Source organism: Dreissena polymorpha, chromosome 16 (genome assembly GCF_020536995.1).
Source record: "Dreissena polymorpha isolate Duluth1 chromosome 16, UMN_Dpol_1.0, whole genome shotgun sequence".
In the NCBI taxonomy this organism is placed as follows: domain Eukaryota; kingdom Metazoa; phylum Mollusca; class Bivalvia; order Myida; family Dreissenidae; genus Dreissena; species Dreissena polymorpha.
In genome coordinates, this window is record NC_068370.1 from 41,560,082 (window position 1) to 41,573,877 (window position 13,796).

Genomic DNA, 13,796 nt, shown 5'->3' on the forward strand with positions numbered 1-13,796 from the left:
ACTTCACACACTAGAGTGACCTGAGCTGAGTTATCAGCAGGACAGGATCAATTTTGAACATAAAGTCAGGATTTGAATCAATTTGGTAGGAGACCATTTTAGGATGTTACAAACCAAATACCAAAATACCAAAACCTCTGGGTCTTGTCATTTAATATATTTAACATTTATTTTTCAATTAAAGTCTCTGAAAACCATGTGAGACCCTACAGCAAAGGCCAGTTTTTATCCCAAGAGCAGTATTTAAAAACAAGAGGGCCAAGATGGCCCTAGTTCGCTCAACTGAGAGGAGTCGGTTCATTCAATCTTTACCTAATGTCAAACTTGACCTAGATATTGACCAGACAAACATCCTGGTCAAGTTTCATCCTTATTGAACCAAAACTCTGGCGTAGGGAGTGTTTTTGTTTTTGTAAGATTTGAAATGGTGACCTATATTTTGAGTTGACCCCCCTTACCAAACATAAAACTTTGCTTACAAGGATTTTGTATAATATAAAGAAAATTTGAACAATCTAAGGGCAATAATTATGGCATTAATTATGTGATTTTGCTCATCATCAAACTTGACTGAGATCTTTCAGCAACTTTGATAAAGAATGCTTGAGAAATGTGAATGCTAGAGTGTTTACAAACCAAATGTGGACGGACTGACAGCGAACTAAGACCAATCCTAAAACCGCACCTGAGCAATCAGATGAGCTAAAAAGTGTGTTTCACCGATCTGAGCCATTTTCCAACTTGTCCAAGAAATCAATAAAACCAATGTATTGACTAAGTTTCACGATGATTAGGTAAACTATGTGACTTCTATAGTGTTCGATCACAAGGCTTCTCTATATAGTCACATATTAAGGAAAACTGCCCCACCCCCCTGGCAGCCATGTTTATTGACCCATCAGGACAATTTGCAAACTCATCTGAGATATATATAAAACCAATCTGTTCACCAAGTTTCATGATGATTGGGCAAAAAATGTGACTTCTAGAGTGTTCACAAGCTTTTTTTTAAACAGTCAAAACTGACCTAACGGCCATTTACCGGTCACCTGCAGACAACGGTCAGTCTGGAATCCTCCCCAACGAAAAACACTATATTACACTAGAATATAACAGCCACCCGGCTGTAACGGCCAACGGCCACTATATTCCACTCAGAAATTCATGTTTGACCTGAAATCAACGGTCACACGTCTGTCGTCTCGAGTCGCGAAAATTAAAAACACACATTTGGCCTTCTATGTTGCGGTTAAAGCATCTGAAAGCGGTAATTGTCTTTGATATTATGAAACAGGCACGCTGCAAGTAAAAAAAAAAATAAGGTGTTGAGCAATTCGTTTTACGGGGATAATTGTGTGGGTATGTTCAAAAGAAAATATGTCAGAGTTTGAGACACGTTTAAAGTAATTATTGTTAATTAAATGACCGGTAATAAGTACATGGTACTTTCAACGGTACAATTACGCCGTACTATCGGTTTATGACAGCGAATCCGCTTTTTAGACTTGTACGGATGTGACGTCAACGGCACTTGACAAACTTTATTTACTGAATGAACGAGATGCATGAGTAAACAATTATACCAGCGTTGATAAAGTCATTGCTTTAGTTTAACAAGATAAAATTAAATCAATATATAAGATATTATTCTGTATTATTTAATGTACACACGTAAGTTATTTCTGTTATAATGCTTAGTTAACGGCAATGAGCCTTTGTTTTACACTGTATGCAAACGCCTGGGTTGGGTTACGACGTAGCAATACTACCAACTGACAAACCATCTTAAAATTGTGATCCGAATTCCATGGTCACCTGTGGATAACGGTCACTTTGGTAATTTCCCTTGACTGACCACTGTTCTCAGGTTTGACTGTATATAAATATAAGAAAACTGCCCCCCCCCCCGGCAGCCATGTTATTCAACTGACCAGAATCATTTTCAAACTCAACTCTCGTATCTAGGAAACATAAGTTCTGACACAATTTCATGATAATTGAGCCAAAAATGTGACTTCTAGAGTGTTCCCATGTTTTCACTATATTAATAATCAAAGGGGAGTAACTACTGTAAACTTAAATGCAATATTTAGAAGAGTTGTCTCGCATGTTACATGACCTTAATTCATGATTGTTTAAAATACTTTTTACTATATAAATATAAGTAAAACTGCCCCGTCCCCCTGGAAACCATGTTTTTCAACGGACCGGAACCATTTTCGACTTATAGAGTGTTCCCATGTTTTCACTATACATTTAGAGAAAAATGCCACGCCAACTGGCAGCCATGGTTTTTCACCGATCTGGACCATTTTCGAACTTGTCCGAGAAATCAATAAAAAACCAATGTTTTGACCAACTTTCATGATGATTGGGCAAAAATTGTGACTTCTGGAGTGTTTACATGGTTTCTCTATAGCCAAATAAGGAAAACTGCCCCGCCCACTGGCGGCCATGTTTTTCAATGGACCGGAACCACTTTTGAATTCAACCAACATATCATTAAGACAAACATTTTGACAAAGTTACATGAAGATTGGGCACGAAATGTGACTTATACAGTTTACAAGTTTTTTCTTTTTTTTGACCTAGTGACCTAGTTTTTGACCCGGCACGACCCAGTTTCCAACCGAGATTTCATTGGGACAAAGCTTCTGACCAAGTTTCATGAAGATCTGACAATAAATGTGGCCTCTAGAGTGTTTACGAACAAATGTGGACGTACAGACGATGGACAGACAGACGGATGACGTACAAAGACCGGTCACAAAAGCAATCAGGTGAGCTAAAAAACAGGGTTTTTTTTCTCCACTTTTTGGGAAGATAGCCCATGGCTTTGGATTTGGGAATTTTATCTGCATTTTCATGAAATTGGGAAAATAAATTCATTAGCCTTTTTTTCCACACGAAAAGTTCACAGATCATTGAAGTACAGTCCAACCTGCCCAAGCGACCGCCTGTTAATAGCGACCAACAGTCAATAATGACCACACCGATTTCCTCCCGAACGATTTCACTATATATTGAACCTGCGAATAAAGCCCACCTGTGAACAAAGACCAACGACCACCCTTTTACATTCCCAAATCTCCATTTTGATAGCTTATAACGACCACTGCAATTGTAAAAATCAACGATTTCGCAACTTTCAAAAAACAAAATGGCCGCCAGGACGCTGCGTAGTCACGTGATACACATCTTACCAGTGGACTCGTCGGTCGCTATGGAGATATTGGCAAGTGACAGTTTATTGCACTCGATAGCAGTTGTTTGTTTATTTAACATGCATTGCTAATTTGTAGTCGCCTGCTTCTTTTATGCATTTGACAGGTTGTCAAAAGTGTAAAAATTTGCCTTTGTATTTAAGTGACTCGCGATGAATGTACTAATTGCCTAAAATATCAAAGACAAATTTGGGGCTTTCATAAACTCATTAAGGAAATTAACGGTTTCATATCATTTACGATGCCTATTAAAGACAAACATTTTGATAGTCATTCTCTTCTTAAATTTCTCCGTAATAAGACGTTCATAGATTATAGAAAAGTAAATTATCAGTTCAAGTTAACCATCATGGCTTCCAAGCGTCTTGGAAGAACGCGCTAGGGTCATTAGTTTGTTAGGTAAAGGGCACAGTTATAGACGAGTGGCTAGTGATCTTGGTGTAGGAAAAACACAAATTCAGAGTATTTTAAAGCGTAAACATGAGATTATGGACGAATTCAAGGAGAACGTAAACAGTGAAAGTAAACGCCCTAAGCGTGAGTCGGAATTCGCGTCAGTGAATGACTTAGTGCATAAGTGGTTTGTTGACGCAAGTGCAAGGCTCTTGCCTGTGTCTGGACCTATGATCTTCATGTATGTCAATAGTTATTTATACAGTATATGATAAATTAAATAAATAATAAAAACATAAGGGAATAGAAATACAACATGTTATAAATATACAAATGTAAAACGAAACTGTGTTTTGAATCCTTTATTTCAGTATACATGCATAAGTATTCAAACATTTAAACAATAGAGCACATACATAAATAAGGTACCTGTTTAAAAACTACTAGCATATTTTGCAAAGTTTCGATCGACCCTGCCAATAAAGACCACCTGTGAACAAAGACCACAACGACCAAATCCCTTGAGTGGTCTTTATTGACAGGTTGCACTGTACTTAATTTGATATAACTCTTTATAATCATTCAAATTAAACAAAGTTTATCATATACTTTGTTTGAGGTTATTGAATTAAAATTGAGATAAAATACACATTAGACACTTCTTAAAAAAAAAAGTGTTTTTTTTTTTGTAAATTGGAAATTTTTTGCCACATTTTGGGAAAAAAGTAAACTTTTCGGGATTGGGAACATAGCCGAATTTCGGCTATAAAATCGGGCCAAAAAAAACCCTGAAAAACATGAGGGTAAAAGGCCTAAAGGCTCTCACCTGAGACCCAATAACAAAACTATTCTGAGCAGGTAGTGTTTAGGAAGTTTCCACAATAGACTTATTTTGAAAACTATCCCAATATCTGGTAGCCTTGTTTTTAAACAAACCACAATCATTTTCAAAATCAACCCAGACATCAAAACAACAAAATTGTTAAATTACTGAGCAGTTTTCCTGATTAATAGGTCAAACATGTGACTTTTATAGTTTTAAAACAGAAGTCATTTAAGAAAAACTGCCCCACCTTAGAGTGGTCATGTTTTTCAATGAACAGGAACAATATCTCTATTTACAAAGAAACAAATGGAAACAAATGTTCAGGGCAAGCATCATGAAAATTTGGCAATATATGTGGCCTCTATAAAGTGTTTACACACTTTCTATTTAATTACCCATGTGGTCTGGTTTTTGATCCCAAATGATCCAGTTTGGAATCCATCCTAGATATCGTTTGAAAATGTCTTAAAACAAAGTTTCACACAAAGCAATAAATGTTTCAACTAGGGTGTTCACAATCTTTTTATTAAATTTGACTTAAATATCTAGTTTTGGACCCCACATTAACCAAGTGGCTGATAAAAAATTGGAACTTAAATTCTGACCATAGTGTATAAAAAGTGGATATATATTTGGCCTCTAAAGTGCTTAGTTGTTGACCCAATACAACTCAATTTTGAAATTGGCCAATTTTCACTGTCTATTTATAACTGGAACTCTCACGGCAAGACCCATTTTGACCCAATACGATAAGGATTTAAACAAATTTGCTAAAGACCCACACAAAATTTCTACAGAAGATGACCATTTCAGCCTTTATTCAAGTCTCCACAAGTAGAAGAGACAGAGAAGACTCAAAAACCTGTCTACTCAAGCTTGTAATTCCGGATTTGACTTACCGGTATTGTTGCAGACTAGCACCATTGTTCAAAATAGCTGAATGATGATTAAACAATAACGGTGTTGTGGGACTGGGAGGGTCGACCACCCATATACTTTATTGTTATGTCACATCTAATACTAATCAATTCTTTGAAGTTTCGACACTCCGAATATGGTCATGGCATTTCTGGAACTCCAAATTTGGTTAAAGATATATTTTGACCGGTTGATATGGCTATATTCTATATTTTCATTGGTTTACCATTATGAATATTAATTAATGTATGTAAATTTTTGCTGAACGTTCTCTTAGAAATCGCCCAATGCATCAGTTTGGAAAAGGCTCTGAAACAAGTGGGTTGTATTGTTTGAATTTGTGTATGTTTTAGGGGAACTTGGCATTGTTCAGTAAGTTTTATTTGTATTTTTGTGTGTGTCTTGTTTTCAGTATTGTATTGAGCTTATTTAACAAATAAGTTACAATGTACTTTTTTATGGATTATTGGTCATTTTTTGAAGTCTCCTAGAAGTGTATTCATATTTATAAGTAAATCTTATTTTGTATGAATGGAAGTTAAGTTTATTTTCAGAATGCGTAATTGATATTAATTGTTCATTTACATGTGTCAAGATCAAGCGTGGTATGTGTTTCTTTTCCTTTTGTTAACTTTATAATATTGTTTATTTCAGATTATCGCAATCTTAATCGTAATCGTAAACGCAAACGTTCTTTGAATTGATGTTGAATGATGAAGAATGATTAAACAATGTATGAACTGTAATGCGCGTTATTGAGTCTTTTGACCCTTAAACGTATATCAGGCCGACTTGCATGTGGCAACTGTTTGAAAGCAAGTCGAGGCCGTGACTTTTCGCAGTTAGTGTGAAACAGGTATAGTAAATCTTGGATGAACTGAAATCACTCTCCCAAATGTTAAAAAGCGAAGAATGTGAACTGATTGAAGTATAAAATTAAACATATATTGTTCATGATCTTGTATCAGGACAAAGACTGAAAGACATTCTATGGAAATATCATTAGGAAAAAGCATGCAGTGGCTACAAGCATAGGGACCGTTAAGTAAAAATATTCTTTTATGTATATAGTATAATAGAGTATTTTTTACCTAACGATCCCTGTGGCTACAAGTTACAACTGCTGAAATGAATTAATCAATGATAGGCAGATCGTTCACTGTATCACAACAGGGCAACCCCCTAGTCCATTTAAACGGACTCCCAACGCCTTATATAAATTTTGCTATGGCGGCTCTGGCAACCATTTTGCAACTAGGCACGTACCCCTCCCTCGATCCCCGCCCCCACCGTCCCAACCGACTTGTGTCCCTGCAAGAGAGGGCCTGTATTTAATGGCATTTCAATTAGATACTTAACTACTATAAGTGTATGAGCTAATATAATTACCATGGTCGGTTGGCAGATTGAAGTTGGTTGTGCACGAAAACATGGTTTTAGTGTCCCGCCATTGTGTCAAACTTTTGATAGCCTCTAAACTGCATTATTCATAATTACAAGTTTTATGTGATAAATACAACTTATATAGTCTAAATTACAATGTGGTATTTTATCATGTTGATTTTCGAATAAATGTCACAAATAGCATGACGAGAGTCAGCTTTTGAGGTTGTGAATTTAATCCGAAGTTATCTCCCTTTGGTACGTAATGTGTTCGGTTAATGCGATTCTTTAACACATTTTAGAATAGCGTGTGGATTAAATTTTATTTGAACAAAATTTATGAATAAATTGTGCTGTATGGGTGTTGTGAAGTGACAATTTTTTATAAAAAATCTCGAAAATATACTTTCTTTGTAAATGCAATATATTTTCGCGACACAACATTTATTTCAAGGCAGTGGCTACTGGCTAGTCGTACGGCTAGAAACAGAGGCCTATTGTGTAGCCGTACGGCTAGCCTCTTGTCTAATCATACGGGGCTCTGTACGTATAGCCTTTCCTATGGAAATTGTCTAGCAGTACGGCTGATATAACACATAAATATATTAAAAAATATACTTTGAGACTATGACCAGACTCAGCAAATAATTTCTTTCGGCCACTTAATAATGTGCTTAAGTAAACTGAATAAAGGAAAATCAATAATGCGAACGCTATCCTATTTACTTCTGAATTGGCTTGCCTTCTGATTTTAAGTTCTTCCCTCCATGAATAGAACTGTATGTAATTTCTGACACTTTAAGATTTTTATTGAAAGTTTTCTTAGGTCATCTGCTTTTAGCAGCCTCAATTTTGCTTGAACTACGTTTGTAAAACTGTACACAATTTGAACGCTGGTACAGTTCAATTTTGCCTATAAATGCACCATAAGTGGAAAATTTTTCCCCAACAGTTTAAGTCATGGCCATTTTTAGTGAACTGATATATTGCTTGTATGAAACTATCTATTTATCAATTGTCTAAAAGATAATTAAATTATTTGTGTAACTCAATTTCTGAGAACTACTTTTGAAGGCTGCCGTAATTGAATTTCATAATATCTAATGCCCAACTAATTAAAACAGTTTTCACGCCTTACATAGGAACGTCGACTAATTAAAGAATCAAATTAGATACCCAATTAAATTATTTGTGTTACTCAATTTCTAGGACCTAACTATGACGGCTGCCTTCCTTGAATTTCATAATATCGATGCCGCAACTCATTAAAACAGTTTTTCACACCTTACTAAGGAACGTCAACTAATTAAAGAAATAAATAAGCAACCGTATTACATGAAAAGAAGCTGTAACAATGACGAATTTTAAAACTTTTATGAGCTTAAACAAACTTATTACTGAATACAAGCACTGAATGACAATTCTATACTTTATAAGCCGTACGGCTAGACAATCTCCATAGGAAAGGATATATGTGAAGAGCCGTATGGTTAGCCTATTGTCTAGCCGTACGGGGCCGTACGTCTAGCCTCTTATCTAGCCGTACTGGGCCGTACGGCTAGCCTCTTTTCTAGCCGTACGGGGCCGTAAGACTAGCCACTGTATTATTTCAAAGCTTCGGTCAATCGTAGTGTCTGTGTTCTTTTCTTTAAAACTCTGTCAAGTTTGTTTTTAAAATTGGAATTCTCAAGTTTTGTATTTATTTTTTTCAACGTTTAAAGTTGTCATTAAATACTAACCGAAATGTGAATATTTGATAAGACTTAACTATATGTTTATTTAAATTAAAGTGAGTGAATTATTATTTTGTTGATACTGCTTTCTTTAAGTGTATGATAATCAAACATAGATACAAAAAAGTAATACCTGTTGAATTTTATGTATGCTTTAGTTTGATCTTGTTAGTGGGTAAACAATTCTAGGTTGGGGCTTAGGAAAAAAACTGAGTAGCCAAATGTAGGGGGTCCGGGGTCCAAATTTTTTGGCGTCGTTAAAATGATACATTAACACCGTTAAACAGTTTTCAGTACGTGGTATTTAGGTTAGAAACCACTAAAACAGCCCGCCCGTCTCTGTAATAATTATACGACATTTTATGAAATCCAAACATTACTTTTTTCATTTTTTTTTTTTTTTTTAAGAAATGCGTGAGAAATTACTAAGTCAGCGTGAGACCGGCATTGCATTGCACGGCAAAATCGTGAGACTTGACAGGTATTATTTCATAACTGACTTGGGCTAGCATCCGATGTTGCTAATTGGGGATATGCAGGGTTGCAGCATCTAGAAAAACGTAGATAGGGGTTCTGGCCCCCCACTCTTTTTCAGGAAAAGGGGGCTTGATCCCCTCTTACACTTAAAAGAGGGGGACTCAAAGGAAAGATTAATTTAACCGGGCCACACAAATCTCTTTTAAGAACCAACATTGTATAACTAGGAATATGTTCAACGTATGTTCATGTTGAAACTATCCTGAACTTGTCAGTTCATAAAAATTGTAGAAATAAATTCAAAAATAGTTAACTGTAGAACTTTGAAACTGGCTGTTTTAAACTGTATACACTGGTTAGGTAAGACGTTTCCGATTCTACATTCCCGTCTGCACTTTTTGAGACAACCTCCGATCGCGAACCTAACATATCGTCATTTTCTGAGCTTACATTATTCTGTCCGCTTTCTTTTCTAAGAATTGTGTTAATTTCTTTTGCTTCGAATTTCTTTTTTCGTTTGAAGCATCCATTTTTCCCAGAATCTGCAACTCACATTCTAAATCTGTCTTTCAAGTCGCATAGCGACGTAAATGTAAGCTACCATATCTTCTTTTTTAGCCAATCAAAATCGCTGTTTCTTGGGAAATTAGTTTATAGTGGCTATGTCAATAATGCCATAACTTCTCCCATCTTATTAAATGACAATCCCACACTGGTCGCTTCGATAACATTGAATCGTTACATCTATAGGTAATTACACGGCACGCTTCAGTGATTCAGTTATCACGTAAATCGCCGAGTAACCCAAATGTTAAAAAATATCTGGACGCAGTGTAAAGCGTGACAAATTAAGACATTAGCCATGTGGATTATCGACCTAGGCGATCGTCAATATCCCTTGGGGCCTTTCCGGTAAGGGTGTTATGTGCGTAATCTTATCGATGTTTCTGGCGATTTATACGACCTGAAAACAGGCAGTTAGATTGTGCATTTGAAAAGCATAGGGTCTATTTTTTTTAATGGCCAATTTAATTAAAATCTTTTTTTTAATCGCCAGCTAGGAATTGTAATCGCCAATGGCGATTTCAGCGATTGGTAACGCTAACGTAAGAATTAAAGAGTGTTCTGTCTCTTAAAGAAGTGTCCATTAAACTAATCTTGCTAATCTTGTTCAGCCATTATTCTGCACTATTTCTTTTCAAAACATAACAATTCATCTTGCTTTAAGAGTATTTGTTGATATTTGACTCATGATGTTTGTTCAAGGTGCTGATGTAATGGATTTTGTGTCAACATTGAGCTCAGTAGTTACTGCCTTTGATCTTGGCTGTTTTTAGCCCCTTGTAACACCAATTACATGTTCTACCAAAAAAATGGACTCAGTTGTTGTTCAATTTCCCAACAGGCCTCTTAGTTTTGTAGCTAGAAATTGACCATATAAAATTTTTATTTGAAACAAATGACATCTCGAAAAATCATTTGATGCCTTTCTTTTTTTATTGTCCACTAATCTATGCTTTTGTTTCTCATACAGCAAGAGAAATGGCCAGTTCATCTGGATCAACGCAAAACATTTATGATGGGAATCCACAACAACGAAAAAATGAAAACAGTGAAAATACTGGGAATAAGCCATCAAACACTATAGTAAAAGATGAACCAGGTGACAATACACAGAAGATTGGAGCCAACAAAACAGACACTAGTCAAACTGGACTGAAAAATGTTGATGTTGCAAGGAATGAAACTATACCCGAGTCAAGCAGAGAGATGACTGATGAAGATCTTGATGTTCTTATTAATGCCATGGAAAACATGAAAAAGTCAGATGATGGAACATTAGAGGTAGTTCTCCATAACACATTCACACACACAAATAAATAATATATTCATCAACAAAACAAATTTTTTGTTATATATAGTTTTATTATACATGAAAAAATGTTTGTTTTACCAAAAAATACATGAATATTTCAGTGTCAATATGAGGAATAGGTTGCATTCTATTTTTGGGTTATAATTGGACTGAAGTGGTCCGTTAGGTATTCGTGTCATTGGGGTAAAGCACCTGATAGAGATATGGCCATGTAATTGACTGTTTTCTTATAAAGCTGCCCTGTGTGAGAGGGTTTAGAACAGTATTTGTGTTCACCAGTCTGGGAATGGGGCCCTTTGGATTTTGATAGATCACATTGTTATGACTAAACTTTAGAAAAAGGAGTTGTTGTTTTTTGCTAACAAATACTTTAAAATTGAGAGTGTTTTCAATATTATTATTTATTTTCTTCAGTTTAAGTACTAGTAATTCAGCTGGATAGGTTGTTTTACAGTGTAATATTTTCACAGTGCATATCTTAAACTCATGTAAGAGACTGGGGTTCATCCTGGCCCTTTTATTTTATTTTCATTATGAAGAGTCTTCTTATTTCAGGATTTTAGCAATCATCCAGCTTTCATGACAGAATTATTTCAGGATTTTAGCAATCATCCAGCTTTCATGACAGAATTATTTCAGGATTTTAGCAATCATCCAGCTTTCATGACAGAATTATTTCAGGATTTTAGCAATCATCCAGCTTTCATGACAGAATTATTTCAGGATTTTAGCAATCATCCAGCTTTCATGACAGAATTATTTCAGGATTTTAGCAATCATCCAGCTTTCATGACAGAATTATTTCAGGATTTTAGCAATCATCCAGCTTTCATGACAGAATTATTTCAGGATTTTAGCAATCATCCAGCTTTCATGACATAATTATTTCAGGATTTTAGCAATCATCCAGCTTTCATGACAGAATTATTTCAGGATTTTAGCAATCATCCAGCTTTCATGACAGAATTATTTCAGGATTTTAGCAATCATCCAGCTTTCATGACAGAATTATTTCAGGATTTTAGCAATCATCCAGCTTTCATGACATAATTATTTCAGGATTTTAGCAATCATCCAGCTTTCATGACAGAATTATTTCAGGATTTTAGCAATCATCCAGCTTTCATGACAGAATTATTTCAGGATTTTAGCAATCATCCAGCTTTCATGACAGAATTTGACCCAACAAAGCCAATGTCTGCTGAGATGGAAGGTCTGATGAGACTCAAATATGAGTCTGAAGATCCTATAGGTAATGAGTTTAAAACAGCTAGGTGTTGGACAATTGGTCAAATTTAAATCTTTGCCTTAAAATAATTTTCATACTTCTTTAAGTCCAAGGCCTGTTTTGCCAATCAGGTCAGAATGCAGGAGGGACTCGGCTATAAGCATGTGTCATAAAAGTATTTTCATTGCATATAATGGATATATATGAGTCGTGTTCTGGGAAAACTGGGCTTAATGCAGGGCTAATCAGGGATGACACTTTCTGCCTAAATTGGATTTTTGCTAAGAAGAGACTTTATTTAAACGAAAAATGTCATGAAAGCGGAAAGTGTTGTCCCTGATTAGCCTGTGCGAATTGCACAGGCTTATCTAGGACGACACTTTACGTACATGCATTATGCCCAGTTTTCTCAGGACACGACTTATATTAATTAAAATATTTCTATTAAACTGCTATGGTTTGTAGGATTTTATTGGTTGTTAAATTTTGAAATCGGAATGTCAGATATACTATTTCTATTAATGTTATCATTAATACTGAATGAACACTTAGTTACTTATTACTTATTTTTAGCCGTATTATATTTAAAGCCTTTGGCATAAACAGACCCTCAAGACAGTTTTCTGTAAAGAACCAGTTCTTTTTTTTAAAAAGTTCTTGAGAACACAGTAAGACTGGTGGTTAAACATAAAATCTCCCGAGTGTAAGATAAACACTATATCCGGAAAACCATTGTGGACTTTTTGCTTTAAACGTTTTGGTACTTAACACTTTAATGAGATTTTAGAATTGTATTAAGGCTGATTGATGGAGTTTTTTTGGCCCCCATCAAAGAAGATGGCATATAGCAGTCAAACTGTCCGTCCGTGCATCTGTCTGGCTGTCAGTCCAAAAAATCCTGTCTAAGCAATAACTTTGACATTTATTGATGGATTTTAAAATAAATTTGCAACAATGCAAACCATCATAAGCTGACTCGCTGCATGTAACACCTGTCTCCATACCTCAAATGTCAAGGTCACACTTAGTGGTCAGAGTACTAATTTAGCCGTAAAACAGCTTAAAAATTCCTGTCTAAGTCATAACTTTGCCAAAAATGGATGGATTTTAAAATAGCTTCAATCAAATGTAAACCAGCCTAAGATGCCATGTCGTCCGTAAAATGTCGTCCATAAAACCAATCTCCCTACTTTTGAGGTCAAGGTCAAGCTTAGAGTTCAAAGGTCATATTTGGCCATAGAACAGTTTGATAATTTCCATCACAGCCATAACTTTGCCATATATTGATGATTTTTAAAATAACTTATGTAAACCATCATAAATCAACAAGTCCTTTATATACCTGTCTTTTTTTTCAAAAGGTCAAGGCTGCACTTAGAGGTCTAGAAGTTAAATTTGACAATTCTGGTCTCGACCATAACATTGCTATATACCTGTGGATTTCAAAATAAATTCTTGTTTTTATTCTTGGTCGCTGCTTGATGTATTTCAGTTATGAGTTTAGGCAGTTTAATGGCTGTTCCTGCTTTCTATACTGACAAAGCATCTGTTAGGAAGAATGGAAGTGTTTGTCAACTTTACTGGAGATGATGATTCAATCTGTTACAGTTTGCAGCATGGATCAAGGCTGCCACCTCAGCTCTGTAGTTTGTGCAGTGTAGCACCTCCACAAGCTCCACCACCCTCTGCACTCTTCTTATGCCTCTGTGTTTCTTACCTGTTGTTTCTGTGGTAATCT

The 13,796-nt window shown here is 35.6% G+C and overlaps 1 protein-coding gene and 1 long non-coding RNA gene across 2 annotated transcripts in view; one reads left to right on the forward strand and one right to left on the reverse strand.

The window, feature by feature from the left end:
• LOC127862354 (uncharacterized) overlaps positions 1-6,967 on the reverse strand; it is a 118,593-nt gene extending 111,626 nt beyond the window's left edge. Inside the window, exon 1 of the long non-coding RNA XR_008040556.1 lies at positions 6,751-6,967. This is a non-coding gene — a long non-coding RNA (uncharacterized LOC127862354). The remainder of the gene's footprint in view (positions 1-6,750) is intronic.
• A 246-nt stretch (positions 6,968-7,213) lies between these two features.
• Positions 7,214-13,796, forward strand: part of LOC127862345 (tetratricopeptide repeat protein 4-like) — a 31,351-nt gene continuing 24,768 nt past the window's right edge. Inside the window, exons 1-3 of the mRNA XM_052401430.1 lie at positions 7,214-7,287; positions 10,489-10,799; positions 11,974-12,082. Of these exons, the coding sequence (XP_052257390.1) occupies positions 10,497-10,799; positions 11,974-12,082 (412 nt within the window). The 5' untranslated portion in view covers positions 7,214-7,287; positions 10,489-10,496. The remainder of the gene's footprint in view (positions 7,288-10,488; positions 10,800-11,973; positions 12,083-13,796) is intronic.